A 12,479-nucleotide genomic window follows, 5' to 3' on the forward strand; every position below is an offset into this window, starting at 1 on the left:
CGAGACTCTGTCTCAAAAAAAAAAAAAAAGTTCCAGCAAACTAAGCTTTGAGGAGGAAAAATTAGCATTTCTCAACTGGAGGAGACCGAGGCCACACTAAACAAGTGGAAAAGTTAATCTGTATCGAGTGTTTTAATAAATAACTCATGTGGGTGCAGAGCCCAGCTAAGAAGAACACAAGGGAAAGGGAGGCTCTCCACCAACTGGGTGGAGGCAGCCCCAGAAAGCCGGTCAGCAGCAGTTCCAGCCCCCACGGGGGGTGCAGAACTGCTCCAAACTCCATTGGACATGTGCGCCAAGAAGTCACATTTGTGAGACAGAGCCTAGATCACCCATGGTGGTGAGGCATGGGCACGACCCATGCTTCTGGGCCAACTCCACACAAAGGCTGTCTTTGGAACCAGCTCGACATGTACAGCAGATGACCTGCCCTGGGAAAATCCCACCAGGGAAGTCTGCCTGAGTTCTCAAATGCACTCTCCAGCTACCCAGCCTTCCAGCCTCGGTTAGGGCCCCATAGGCTCTGTCTAGCCAGAGCTGTTGGTGGTACCCGGGGCAGCCAGAAATCCTCACAGAGAGTGATGCTGAAACCACTTCTACAGCCGCATAGATCCCCACATTCCAGTCCACAGCTGTGTGGCCATAAAGAGGAAGGCCAGAGCTGCAAGCTCCGACAGCACTTGGCAGCTGAGGCTCAGCTGTCTGACACCTCCCAAGTCCCAGAGAAGAGTCCCACAGGACAGTCTCTCCACTCAGGTCAGTTGGGAGCAGCCTTGGGGTTCCTAGAAAAACACTCTGTTCTCTCCTGTGGCTGCCCAGACCTGGAACTTGTTCCATCTCTCCAACTTCAGAAATGGCTTCTTAAGAATCTTGATCGAAACAAGTGCTCTCTTGCCTGGTTTCCTTTAGTGAATGTGAATAAGGAAAAAACTTGAATGAAAATGGCCATCCCAAGGCTTATCAAATCATTGTACTCTTCATCCCTTTTAGGGTTACCAGGGTGGGCATCCCCTCCTGCCCCTGAAGCATGCCTGCCAGGAGCAAGAAGAAATGCAGAGGACCCCTCGCTTCTGCCTGTTCCTACCCTCAACAGGCTGTGAGGAGAAGGAAAGATCATAATAGGAGGAGGTACACAGCAGGCACTTAATAAATGCCGTTGCCAGGAGCAGTGGCTCTTGCCTGCAATCCCAGCACTTTGAGAGGCCAAGGCGGGAGGATTGCTTGAGTCCAGTAGTTCGAGACCAGCCTGGGCAACATAGCGAGACCTCGTCGCAACAATAAAAAAAAAAAAAATTAGCCGAGTGTGGTGGTGCATGCCTGTGGTCCCAGCTACTTGGGAGGCTGAGGCAGGAGGATCGTTTGAGCCAGAGTGGTTGAGGCTGCAGTGAGTCGTGACCTTGCCACTGCCCTCCAGCCTGGGCAACAGAGCGAGATCGTCTCAAAAATAAAAATAAAAATAAATTCATATCAGTTTAAAAAAGGAGAGGATAACTTAAAAAGAACATGAAGTAAATAATACTACAAGTGGCAACAATTATGAAAGTGGCACTAAAAGTTTTTGAAATACTGAGCTAGAAGGTTTTTCAAGTCCTTCTCACTCCTGAAAGCACTGTTGGTACCATGGAGCGTCAGGCTGCAGATGGCATTCCAGGCCCCTTCCTACACGGTTCCTCTCAAACGCTACCTCCTCACTGCAGCCTCTAGCAATTCAGCAGCCTGACTAGAAGTTACGCCCTCTGCGCTGCTCCCAGATCATGTTTTACACCCATGGACTGTAACATTTATTACTCAATACTATAACCATCTTTACATGTTTATCTCCCCTCTAGAACATGAGTTCCTTCAGACAAGAATTATGTCTTGCTATTTTATCCCCCAAGACATCTATTATGATGTTCTGTGTCTGATACAAAGTAGGTGCTTGATGAATGTGTGCTGAAAAAAATGAACCAATGCTTCTGCTCCTTTCTTGCTGAAGAGAAGACACAGACAGTGGAAGAAGAATTGTTGCCAGAGATCCATTTGCCATCATCCAACCCAGCACCTCTTAGCACGTAAGCTGGATGGCAGAACACTTGCCTTTCTGGCCTCAGCTTTGAGTACTAATTTAAATGAGGATTCATTAAGCCATTTTAAAGAGGCCCCACCATTATGAAATGTGTGGAAAATCACATTTTTCTTCAAGAAACTTAACAGGATCAAAAAGAAACCAGTCATCCCAGTACAAGGCCAATTATAAAAGTACCTATTTGTGTTTTATTATTTTTCTTTATTTTTTTTTTTTGAGATAGGGTCTCGCTCTGTTACCCAAACTGGAGTGCAGTAGTGCAATCATGGCTCACTGCAGCTTCGAACTCCCTGGCTCCAGTGATCCTCCCACCTCAGCCCCCCAAGTAGCTAGGGCTACAGATGCACACCACCATGTCTGGCTAATTTCTGTATTTTCTGTAGAGATCAGGGGGGTCTCACTATGTTCCCCAGGCTGGTGTCGAACTCCTGGGCTCAAGCGATCCTCCTGCCTCGGCCTCCAAAGTGCTACGACTATAGGCATGAGGCACCATGCCCAGCCTATAGAGGTACTTTTGACTTCTGCAACATAGACCAGAACTGGGTAAATATCTGAGAACATGCCTTCCATATCCTTCTAGTGCCAGGATGTAATACTGGAAAATACTAGGCTTGACTGGTGACATGAAAACCCAAATAGAGGTTTCACTCTTGTCATAAATGACATATGAATACAAAGTGCTGTACCATGTAGAAATGAAACACGTGTAAGAGGATAGTATTAAACCAGAAAAAAACAATAAACAAGGTCCTATTTCAAATTAAGAGGTTGCCCCTTCCGAAATATGAGGCTTGCTCAATCACATTCTTCATGTTATTTTGGGCCTTGGGCCTATACCTAGCAGGTAGACTGGAAGAATCCTTAAGCCACATAGGAAATGATATTCTTTTAACCAGAATAAATCTGTCAGCAAAAAGGTACAGGCTAGCTGCACTAAATACTCTCTGCAGGTTCTTATTAAAAATATAAATTAATGTCCAACATAGTCCCTTTACTCCCCACATCTGTTTGCTATTCTATCTCCATTATTAATACTGTAATGCTGGGTCCCCATTCAGGCAAGATTAATTCCCTGTTCCCAAATCCTTCTGCTGACACTGCAATTAATCCATTTGGAAGGCTGTAAAGGCAGCTGCAGACATTGCTCCCAACACGTGACCAGTGAGGAGCTGAAACCTGGGCCTCTGAGCTTAACAAGAGAGAAGAGGAAGTTGGGTTAGGCCTGTGTTCAGAGAGGTAGAATAGCCCAGTGGTTAAAAGCTGAAACTCTGAGGCTGAATACAGTGGTTCACGCCTATAATCCCAACACTTTGGGAGGCCAAGGCAGGAGGATCGCTTCAGCCCAGGCATCTGAGACCAGCCTGAACAACATAGCGAGACCTCAATTCTACAGCAAATTTGAAAAATTAGCCAGGTGTGGTGGTGCATGCCTGTAATCCCAGCTCCTTGGGAGGTTGAGGTGGGATAATTGCTTGAGCCCAGGAGGTTGAGGCTGCAGTGAGCCATGATTGAGCCACTACACTCCTGCCTGGGTGACAGAGCGTGACCCTGTCTCAAAAAACAAAACAAAAAAGCTCAAACTTTGGACTCCAACAGCCCAATTCAATCCCAGCTCTTTTACCCCTAGATCTGTAACTTTGAGCAATTCATTTAACCCCTCAAGAGACTCATTTTTCTTATCTATAAAATAGGAATAATGAGAACCTGATAAGATTGTAAAGCATTTAACACAATGACATGGAAGATAGTAAGTACTAAACAAAGGGAAAAAAGGCTATCATCATCTTCTTTATGATACCATCATCATCTCCAGAATCGGTTGCGATGCAAAGGCAGGAGAGGAGGAGTCCTGCTACTCTTTCAACCTGCCCAGGTTAAGCAGCCACCACCAAGATAGAAAAGACATGGTGTAAGGGGCAAAAAAGTACAAAAGGCAAAAACCAGAAGAGGATATGACAATACAAATAAAATCAGCTCTTGATTAACCATGCTAATGAGGTTGAGGGAAGACTACATTTATTTTATTTTTAATTGACAGAATATGAACATAGAAAGATTACATTTAAATTGAAGAAAAGAAACTCTCCATCAAAAGAATATAAATAGAAAAAACTTTTTTTATTTTTATTATTATTATTACTATTTTTTTTTTTTTTGAGATGGAGTTTCGCTCTTGTTGCCCAGGCTGGAGTACAATGGCACAATCTCGGCTCACTGCAACCTACACCTCCCAGGTTCAAGCAATTCTCCTGCCTCAGCCTCCCTAGTAGCTGGGATTACAGGCATGTGCCACCACGCCCGGCTAATGTTGTATTTTTAGTAGAGACGGGGTTTCTCCATGATGGTCAGGCTTGTCTCGAACTCCCAACCTCAGGTGATCCGCCTGCCTCAACCTCCCAAAGTGCTGAGATTACAGGCGTGAGCCACCGTGCTCAGCCTAATTATTATTTTTTTAAGACACAGTTTCACTCTGTTGCCCAGGCTGGAGCACAGTGGCACGATCTCAGCTCACTGCAACCTCTGCCTCCCAGGTTCAAGTGATTCTCGTGCCTCAGCCTCCGGAGTAGTTGGGATTACAGGCACATGCCACCATGCCTGGCTAATTTTTTGTATTTTTAGTAGAGACAAAGTTTCACCATGTTGGCCAGGCTGGTCTCGAACTCCTGACCTCAAGTGAGCCACCTGCCTCAGTCCCCTAAAGTGCTGGGATTACAGGCATGAGCCACTGTGCCCAGCCAAAAAAAAATCTTTTTAAAATATAGATGGTAGCAGGCCGGGCACAGTGGCTCACGCCTGTAATTCCAGCACTTTGGGAGGCTGAGGCAGGCGGATCATGAGGTCAGGAGATCAAGACCATCCTGGCTAACATGGTGAAACCCCGTCTCTACTAAAAATACAAAAATTAGCTGGGCGCGGTGGTGGGCGCCTATAGTCCCAGGTACTCAGGAGGCTGAGGCAGGAGAATGGCGTGAGCCCGGCAGGCAGAGCTTGCAGTGAGCTGAGATCACCCCACTGCACTCTAGCCTGGGCGACAGAGCGAGACTCCGTTTCTAAAAAAAATAGTTGGTAGCTTATTGGAGTACATGATATAATTGCTCAAAAGGCAAGAGAATACAGTCATTAAGAGTATGAACTCTTGAGTTGGGCACAGTGGCTCATACCCATAATCCTGACATTTTGGGAAGCTGAGGTGGAAGAACTGCTTAAGCCCAGGAGTTTGAGACCAGCCTGGGCAACATGGTGAAACCCTGTCTCTACAAAAAAATTACAAAAATTAGCTGGGCATGGTGGTGCTTGCCTGTCATCCTAGCTACTCAGGAGGCTGAGGTTGGAGGATCACCTGAGCCTAGGGAGGTCGAGGCTGCAGTGAACCATGATCATACCACTGCACTCTAGCCTGGATGACACAGTGAGACTCTATCTCCAAAAAAAAGCATATAGGGCAACAAACGGAAGCAGACTAGGATAAAAATAAATAAATACAGGTTAAAAGGAAGTAGGTAAGACAGATAAAGGATGAGAAATGAACAGATTTGTGATGAAGCAAGTATAAAGTTAACAGTAGAATCTGGGTTGTGCGTATATGAGTGTTCACTATAAAATCCTTCCAACTTTGCTTTATGTTTAAAATGTTTCATAATAAACTAAGGAAATAAAAGGAAGTAGACACAGAGGCATCAGCCCAAGTTCTGAGTCATAACCATGCTACCTTCCTGTCCTATGAGCCCAAACTCCAGGGCAAGCTTAGAAAAACCTGATTTGGGAAACTTGCTCATCAAGACTTTCCTGCACTAGATAAGCAGGAATCAGGTGTTAACGAGGACCACCTTGGCATGAGTAGCTATAGTCAGAGGGCAGAAATGCAGAGGTTCCACTGAGAAGTACCACGCTCACAGCACTATGACATTGTCACCCCTGCTCAGGAAAACCTCAGGAATAAGGCTCTGGATAAAGAACAGGTGGCATATACTCACTCATGGACTCTGTTGTCGCCATAGAGATCACTCAGGCCGAAGCTGATGTAGTGCCAGTGCTCGGGGATGTTAGCAGAAGGGCTCCCCACATTCCTGTACATGCTAACATAGTCCAAGGGGTCTGGGCCACCCAACCTGCAAAAAACAAAACACAGGGGTGTTAGTGTAAACCTGGAAATCAGATAATGTCAAGCTAAGGTGCTCTACTTTGTAAACCTAAAGGCCCCATCCTGGAGGAACCTGGGTGAAAGGTAACTAAAGAGAGGCCACATCTCTCCAGAATGAGACTAAGGGATGGACAGCTAAGGCTGCCCAACTCTGCAAGCCCAAGAGGCTCCCTTCTCCTACCCCTGAAAGACTGGGCCTCTTTTAGAAATAAAACAGACTGGGTGGTTACCCATTTTGCTTTCTCCTGTTTCAAATTACCGATCCCAAATGAGATTGGCAGGGATTATCTCTCTTCTGTGGTGCCTGTATACATGCCAAGCTTCAAGGCAAGAGGTACATCAGTCAATCAATTGGCCTCTGTTGAAAGACCATCCCGAGCATCCCCAATGGGCATTGTTCCTGGAAGCAGAGGCTCTGCTCCACTCCAGCCTCTTAGACAGCTAATTCCTGAAAGACTATATTGTGCCCTATGTTAATTACAGTTTGTTCTAAACAAACCCAAAGCCTCTAGTCCGTGCAGACACCAGCCTGCACCCCATAGACCAAAGCTGGTCTCTTATCATTGCAAGTGACAAAGGCCAAACTTAGGCTTAACTTAGTTCTGCACAGAGAACTGCAGCAGGAGTCAAACTGCGCCCTGTGAGCATCTGCATCCAGAAAATGATCCCAGGACAGACTGCCACCTCAAAGGTAGAGCTGGGATGGTAAATGATTTGGGGCCTCTCAGGACCACATTAAATTTCCCCCACCATTCAACTGAGAAGGAGCTGTGGAAGAGATTCAGTTATTATCTCACTCTGAGGATTTAATACAATAAGAGTTCCCTTTAGCAATCAGTGCTTTTTAAAAAAATCCTGTTTTGGCCGGGCACAGTGGCTCACACCTGTAATATCTGCACTTTGGGAGGCCGAAGTGGGTGAATCACTTGAGGTCAGGAGTTTGAGACCAGCCTGGCCAACACGGTGAAACCCCATCTCTACTAAAGATACAAAAAATTAGCCGGGTGTGGTGGCAGGTGCCTGTAATCCCAGCTATTTGCTATTTGAGAGGCTGAGGCAGGAGAATCGCTCGAACAACAGAGGCAGAGGTTGCAGAGAGCTGAGATTGCGCCACTGCACTCCAGCCTGGGCGACCGAGTGAGACTTTGTCTAAAAAAAAAAAAAGAACGGATAAGAAATGTTGGTAGCTAGAGAAATAGACCAAATAGAAACCATCAGTGGAAGGAAGTCTGCATTTGGCCCACAAACACAGCATTTGAGCTGCCTCAAACATCTGACCATTCCACAGACTGCAAAAGCTTCACCTGCCCCTGGGACATGGATGGAGTACACTTTGCAACTGGGATAGCATGCTGGCGGAAAGCTAACAACCAAATAAAAGACATGTTACAAGTGATTCCAGTCAATGGTGCCAGCACCAGGCAATTTAAACACTATTTAAAACCAGTAGGTCTTGTTTCATCCTCTTTTACCAGGATATTATTTGCCTTTGTAGAAATCCCTATTCTCTGCTAGGAAATACTAAATTATTTATAGAACTTGTAAGAAAGTTGCTACGAATAGCTTAGCATCTCAACAGAGGAAGAAGGACAACTCTCCATGTCTGCCTTAACTGATTTCAACAAATCACTTGACTAATTCTACAACGGGTTGGATTTAGAAAAGTTTGTGGGGCAAGGGAAGAAAGAAAAGAGTAGAGATCCCTGGAAAGACCCCATTAGAGCTACAGAACTCCAGAGCAGATGCGAGCCACTACAGGCCCCATACCTGCTCCAGTTTCCTGCTGCAAATTTCCAAACCTGCCCCGCTACAGCCTAGGTCCATCCCGCACCAAGCTGCAAAACTGCGTTCACCATCTCTGCTCCATCTGCAGCATCCCTGCAGCCCTCTTTCTCACCAAGTCTCCCACAAGGTGTCACATCAAGGAGAGAAGCTAAACCTTAAAACTCCAGCTGCAAGGAACTACTAAGAGTCAGACAAAATTAACCCTGTCCCCAAGCACAGAGTATTCTGTTCTACTACTCAGAGGCCAGATGAGTATGTGGGAAAAAATCGTATTTTACACTTAGCAAATGATGTTATCCAAGGTCCTAGGGCATCCTTCAACTTAATTCCTTGAATACCCAACTTCTCTCTGCAGGGCAGTTGCATGACTGAAGTAGGCCATGAGTACAGGTTCTGCCTCCCTGCTTTGATCCTTGCTCACCAAAGTCTCAGCTTTCAGTTAGAATGTTCTCACTACTCAGGGATCACCAGCCACAGAGCCACACTGCTATTGCAAAATGAATCCCAAGCTACCCTGGGCCACAGACAGACCCAGATAGCCTGGGTCAGTCATCCTGCTAGAAACCTCGTGGGATCCCAAATGTGAGGAATATAAATGAATTTCAGGATCTTATTTTTGCAAACCCCTCCGCATCTTAGAAAGTACCAGTCACTGATGGCTGGGCGCACTGGCTCACGCCTGTAATCCCAGCACTTTGGGAGGCCGAGGTGGGTTGATCACTTGAGGTCAGGAGTTCGAGACCAGCCTGGCCAACATGGTGAAACTCTGCCTCTACTAAAAATACAAAAAGTAGCTGGGCAAGGTGGCGTGCGCCTGTAATACCAGCTACTTGGGAGGCTGAGGCACGAGAATCGCTTGAAACCGGGAGACAGAGGTTACAGTAAGCCAAGATCGTGCCACTGCACTCCAGCCTGGGTGACAGAGCAAAACTCTGTCTCAAAAAAACAAGAAAGTACCAGTCACTGTGCTGTTTCTCGTTATATTTTTCTGCATCTAGGAAGGGCTTTCACAAAGTGCTGTATAATCCCTTTTCTTCATTATCACATGTTGGCCCATCTCTGAAGATATGGCTGTTAACAAGCTTGCAGCAGGAAGGAAAAAAAAATTGCCCTTAGTCCTTTGCACATGCTTTCATACCTTTTACATACAATTCTATCCTTTATGGCTACTTGGGTGACATAAAAATAGTTGCCTGAATCTGTGTAGGGATTTCTCCTCACACTCAAATGAGACCTGAACAAACAGCATGGCAGAGCCAGGCCCACTTCTTTTTTATTTTTTTATTTTTTTATTTTTCAAATAACAGAGATAGGGTCTGGCTATGTTGCCCACACTGGTCTCGAACTCCTGGCCTCAAGGGATCCTCAAGGCCTCCCAAAGTGGTGGGAATATAGGCATGAGCCACCGTGCCCAGCCCCACTTTTATCATGACACATGACAACAAGTTCATCACAACACATAGTTAAATATAAAAGCACAATGAGAATGGGTCATTAAGCTAGCAAGAGCTGCTTTCCACTCAGAAGCGCTCTTCAACAACTCCTCTCAACCACAGAACAGTTCGCCAGCCAGAGAGGACTGCGACATCAGTTCCACCTCCTCCCGGCTACTCTGACAGAGGAGGCTGTTCCCTACAACCCTCCCTAGACAGCAGGTGGCTGGTCCCCAGGCTCTCCACGCTGTCGGCCTCTTGGCATCCTCCCATTGACGCAGGCAGCTGGCCTCAGCCCTGCACAGCCTACTGACACCCATGTCCAGGGGAAGTAACAGGTTTTCACCAGGAGGAAGACTCAGTCCTAAAAGGAGAGGTAACCAGCAAAGATGTCCACTTGCCCCTTCAGGTCTACCCTTTGGCTACACCCCCAAGCAGCTGTAGAACTGTCTTTCAAGACTCATTGAAGATCATCTAACACAATGCCTGCATGAATGTGGTCCTGGACAGTTTCAACCAATATCTCAGTTTTTGGTCCAGCAAGACCTTGAGGACAGGTTCTTTTCCAGAGTCCCCAGAACATCTGTTTTGCCCAAATGCTGAAGGAAGAAACAGGCTGCAAACAGGAATGGGAAATTAGAAAAGACCACTCGTACCCTAAAGATACTTGAGGGTTACTCTCAGCTCCCCGGAGAAACTGCAGGCCACGGCCAAGAAGCTCCTCTTAATGTCCCACTGCACAATTCCTCCCTGCTGGGGTCCCAGAGTCTCCATAATTTATTTCCAACTGGAGGTGGGAAGCTGTGGTCCTCTTCAATCCTAAGCCAAACCATGGTTCTCTCTACCTAATGTCCTAAAGCAAAGCAGCTGCAGAGCTAGGAGGAAGCTCTGCACGGAGAAAGAGAACAGTGCAGAGTAAGCAAAAAGTTTATCAGGAAGAGCTGCTCCGTCAAACTTCAAAAGCAAAAGCTTTGCCCTGATACGACGTCTGAGCTCATCGGGAGGGTATCAAAAGACCTCCTCCTCATCTCTCCACAAGCACCAGGCCCTCATCTTTGGCCCTCCTACCCACCACAGGAGAGCCCTGGGCCCCCCGAACCCCCCCTATCCTATGCAGTCTCGTGCCCTCTGAGCTTCTCCGGCCTCGCTCCTCCAAAGCCCTCTCAAATGCTCCCCAGGCCCCGCCTCGCCTCTCCCATCCCACTTCAGCCGCCCCCGCTTGGCTTCCCCTCGCCCGCTAATGACCCCCTACAGGCGCCCCCTCTTTTCACCACGTTTACAGTTCCCTTGCTCATGCCGTTCCCCCCTCTGCTCCTACACACACCCCCAGTCCCCACTCTATTCTCCTAATCCCGGTTAACCCCTCACTACCCACAGGCTCCGTTAACCCCTTTGTCCCCATTCCCAACTTGAGCCTTAACTCCTTCCCTCGCAGCAGGAAGCCCTCCTTCTGAGTGCTTTAACCATTCTCTACCCCTCCTCCCACCTCCCACAAATTACTTCGCCCTCGGCGCTTTAACCCTTTCCAGCCCGCGCCTGTCCGTCTCCCGCGGCCCAGAGCATACCAGTACTTGACGATAGCAGTAACCTGGAGCGGGTTCGGCTGGTCAGGGTAAAGGCGGCGGCACTCTCCGTAGATGGCGTGCAGTCCCGGGGGAAAGAGCGAAGCGAAGGCCGGGGGGGCAGTCGGGCCAGGGGCCGGGGGCGCAGTGGGGCCGGGGGCGCCGCTAGGCCGCAGCTCCGCCATCGGGGTGCGTAGGGCAGGCACTGGGGGAACTGGAGAGGGCAAACGACGGGGAGAGCACTGACGGGCCAGCGGGCGGACTCGGTGGGTGAGACTCCCCGAGGCGATGGGGGCTGCAGCGAGGTCTAGCTCCGCGCCTGCGCACGGCGCACTGTCCGCCCAGGCTGTCGCCGCCGCCGAGTCTGCCAGAGGGTGCCTCGGGGCGGTGGGGCGCTCGGGGGGCGGGGCGCCGGCGCGCCCTATCCAAGCACCCATTGGCTAATGTCTGTGCCAGTCACAGGCAGGGAAGGCGTGACTTGACAATAGGCCCCACCTCCCCTCCCTGTGTTGAGAGTGTCCCAAGGCTCTTGGTCTCCCCCTAGTGTTAGGAGGAACCCAAGTTTAGAGATACTGAGCACCCTCTGAGGTGCTAGGGTCCCACGAAAGCACCGAGAAGTGCGCCAACCAAGGATTTGTTAATGTTTTGCTGAAGCGCTGCTAACCAGGACTTAAACATAAATCTGACAATGGATTGATTCATTCATCCATGGAGCGTTAGTATTAATAGATGATAATAAATCTAATGTTTTCTAGGGCTATTGACAAAAAGGTCCCTGAAATTTCAAGGGCTCTGGGGAAGAACATAATCCAGAGAAAAAAATGCACCGGGCTCATTTGAAAGCAGTGACACATAACCTCTCTTCACCTCCATTTTCTCAACCATCAATGTCAATTCTAGCTCCTTATGAAAATTAAAGAGACACTAGAGCAGTTTCTGAAACCCTTAGATGATGTTTTAATGACCAAAAGATTACCTATACCAGTAGTTCCAATTGCCAATCTTCGGATCAATGTTAGCCTGTTATGCAGAAAAAAAGAAAATGCAAAAGGCAACGACAATGTACAGGTTTTTAACTTAAAGCTAATTTTATGCAATTTAAATTGTTTTCCTTTGTTGTAGGAATATGTCCTCCCGGGTACGTGTGTCAACATTTCCTTTTTGTTAGAGTGTGAGGTGCTAGGAGATGTTTATTAAAGTCTTATAGACCCAAATAAAAACATGAGAACCTTATATTGTCTAAGGGAACGTTGAGGGGAGTGGTAGGGCTGATCTGCAAAATCCAAACATCCATGAATTACGACCAATCCAAACCGAACTACAGACAAGTACTCGAGAAGACTACATACCTCAGCATGCACTGCGAACTTCTTCAAAGGAACTACAGACGCAGGCATGCAACATGACCATCAACCTGTGTCTCTGGCTGTTTAATCTAGGGAGACCACAAATCCCAGGGTACTGTACATTGGAAATGCGACTCCCAGTCT

At 47.6% G+C, this 12,479-nt stretch overlaps 1 protein-coding gene across 3 annotated transcripts in view; it reads right to left on the reverse strand.

The window, feature by feature from the left end:
• Positions 1-12,402, reverse strand: part of SUFU (SUFU negative regulator of hedgehog signaling) — a 131,345-nt gene extending 118,943 nt beyond the window's left edge. Inside the window, exons 1-4 of one of the 3 annotated variants that reach the window (XM_032179117.2) lie at positions 12,339-12,402; positions 11,966-12,009; positions 10,993-11,203; positions 6,043-6,177 (exon numbers count right to left, since the gene is read on the reverse strand). In XM_032179117.2, the coding sequence (XP_032035008.2) occupies positions 6,043-6,177; positions 10,993-11,203; positions 11,966-12,009; positions 12,339-12,346 (398 nt within the window). In that variant the 5' untranslated portion in view covers positions 12,347-12,402. The remainder of the gene's footprint in view (positions 1-6,042; positions 6,178-10,992; positions 11,204-11,965; positions 12,010-12,338) is intronic. The other 2 variants (XM_032179107.2, XM_032179109.2) reach the window with 2 other exon arrangements.
• Between the last annotated feature and the right edge of the window lie 77 nt (positions 12,403-12,479).

This window comes from Hylobates moloch, unplaced genomic scaffold, assembly GCF_009828535.3.
Source record: "Hylobates moloch isolate HMO894 unplaced genomic scaffold, HMol_V3 SCAFFOLD_3, whole genome shotgun sequence".
In the NCBI taxonomy this organism is placed as follows: domain Eukaryota; kingdom Metazoa; phylum Chordata; class Mammalia; order Primates; family Hylobatidae; genus Hylobates; species Hylobates moloch.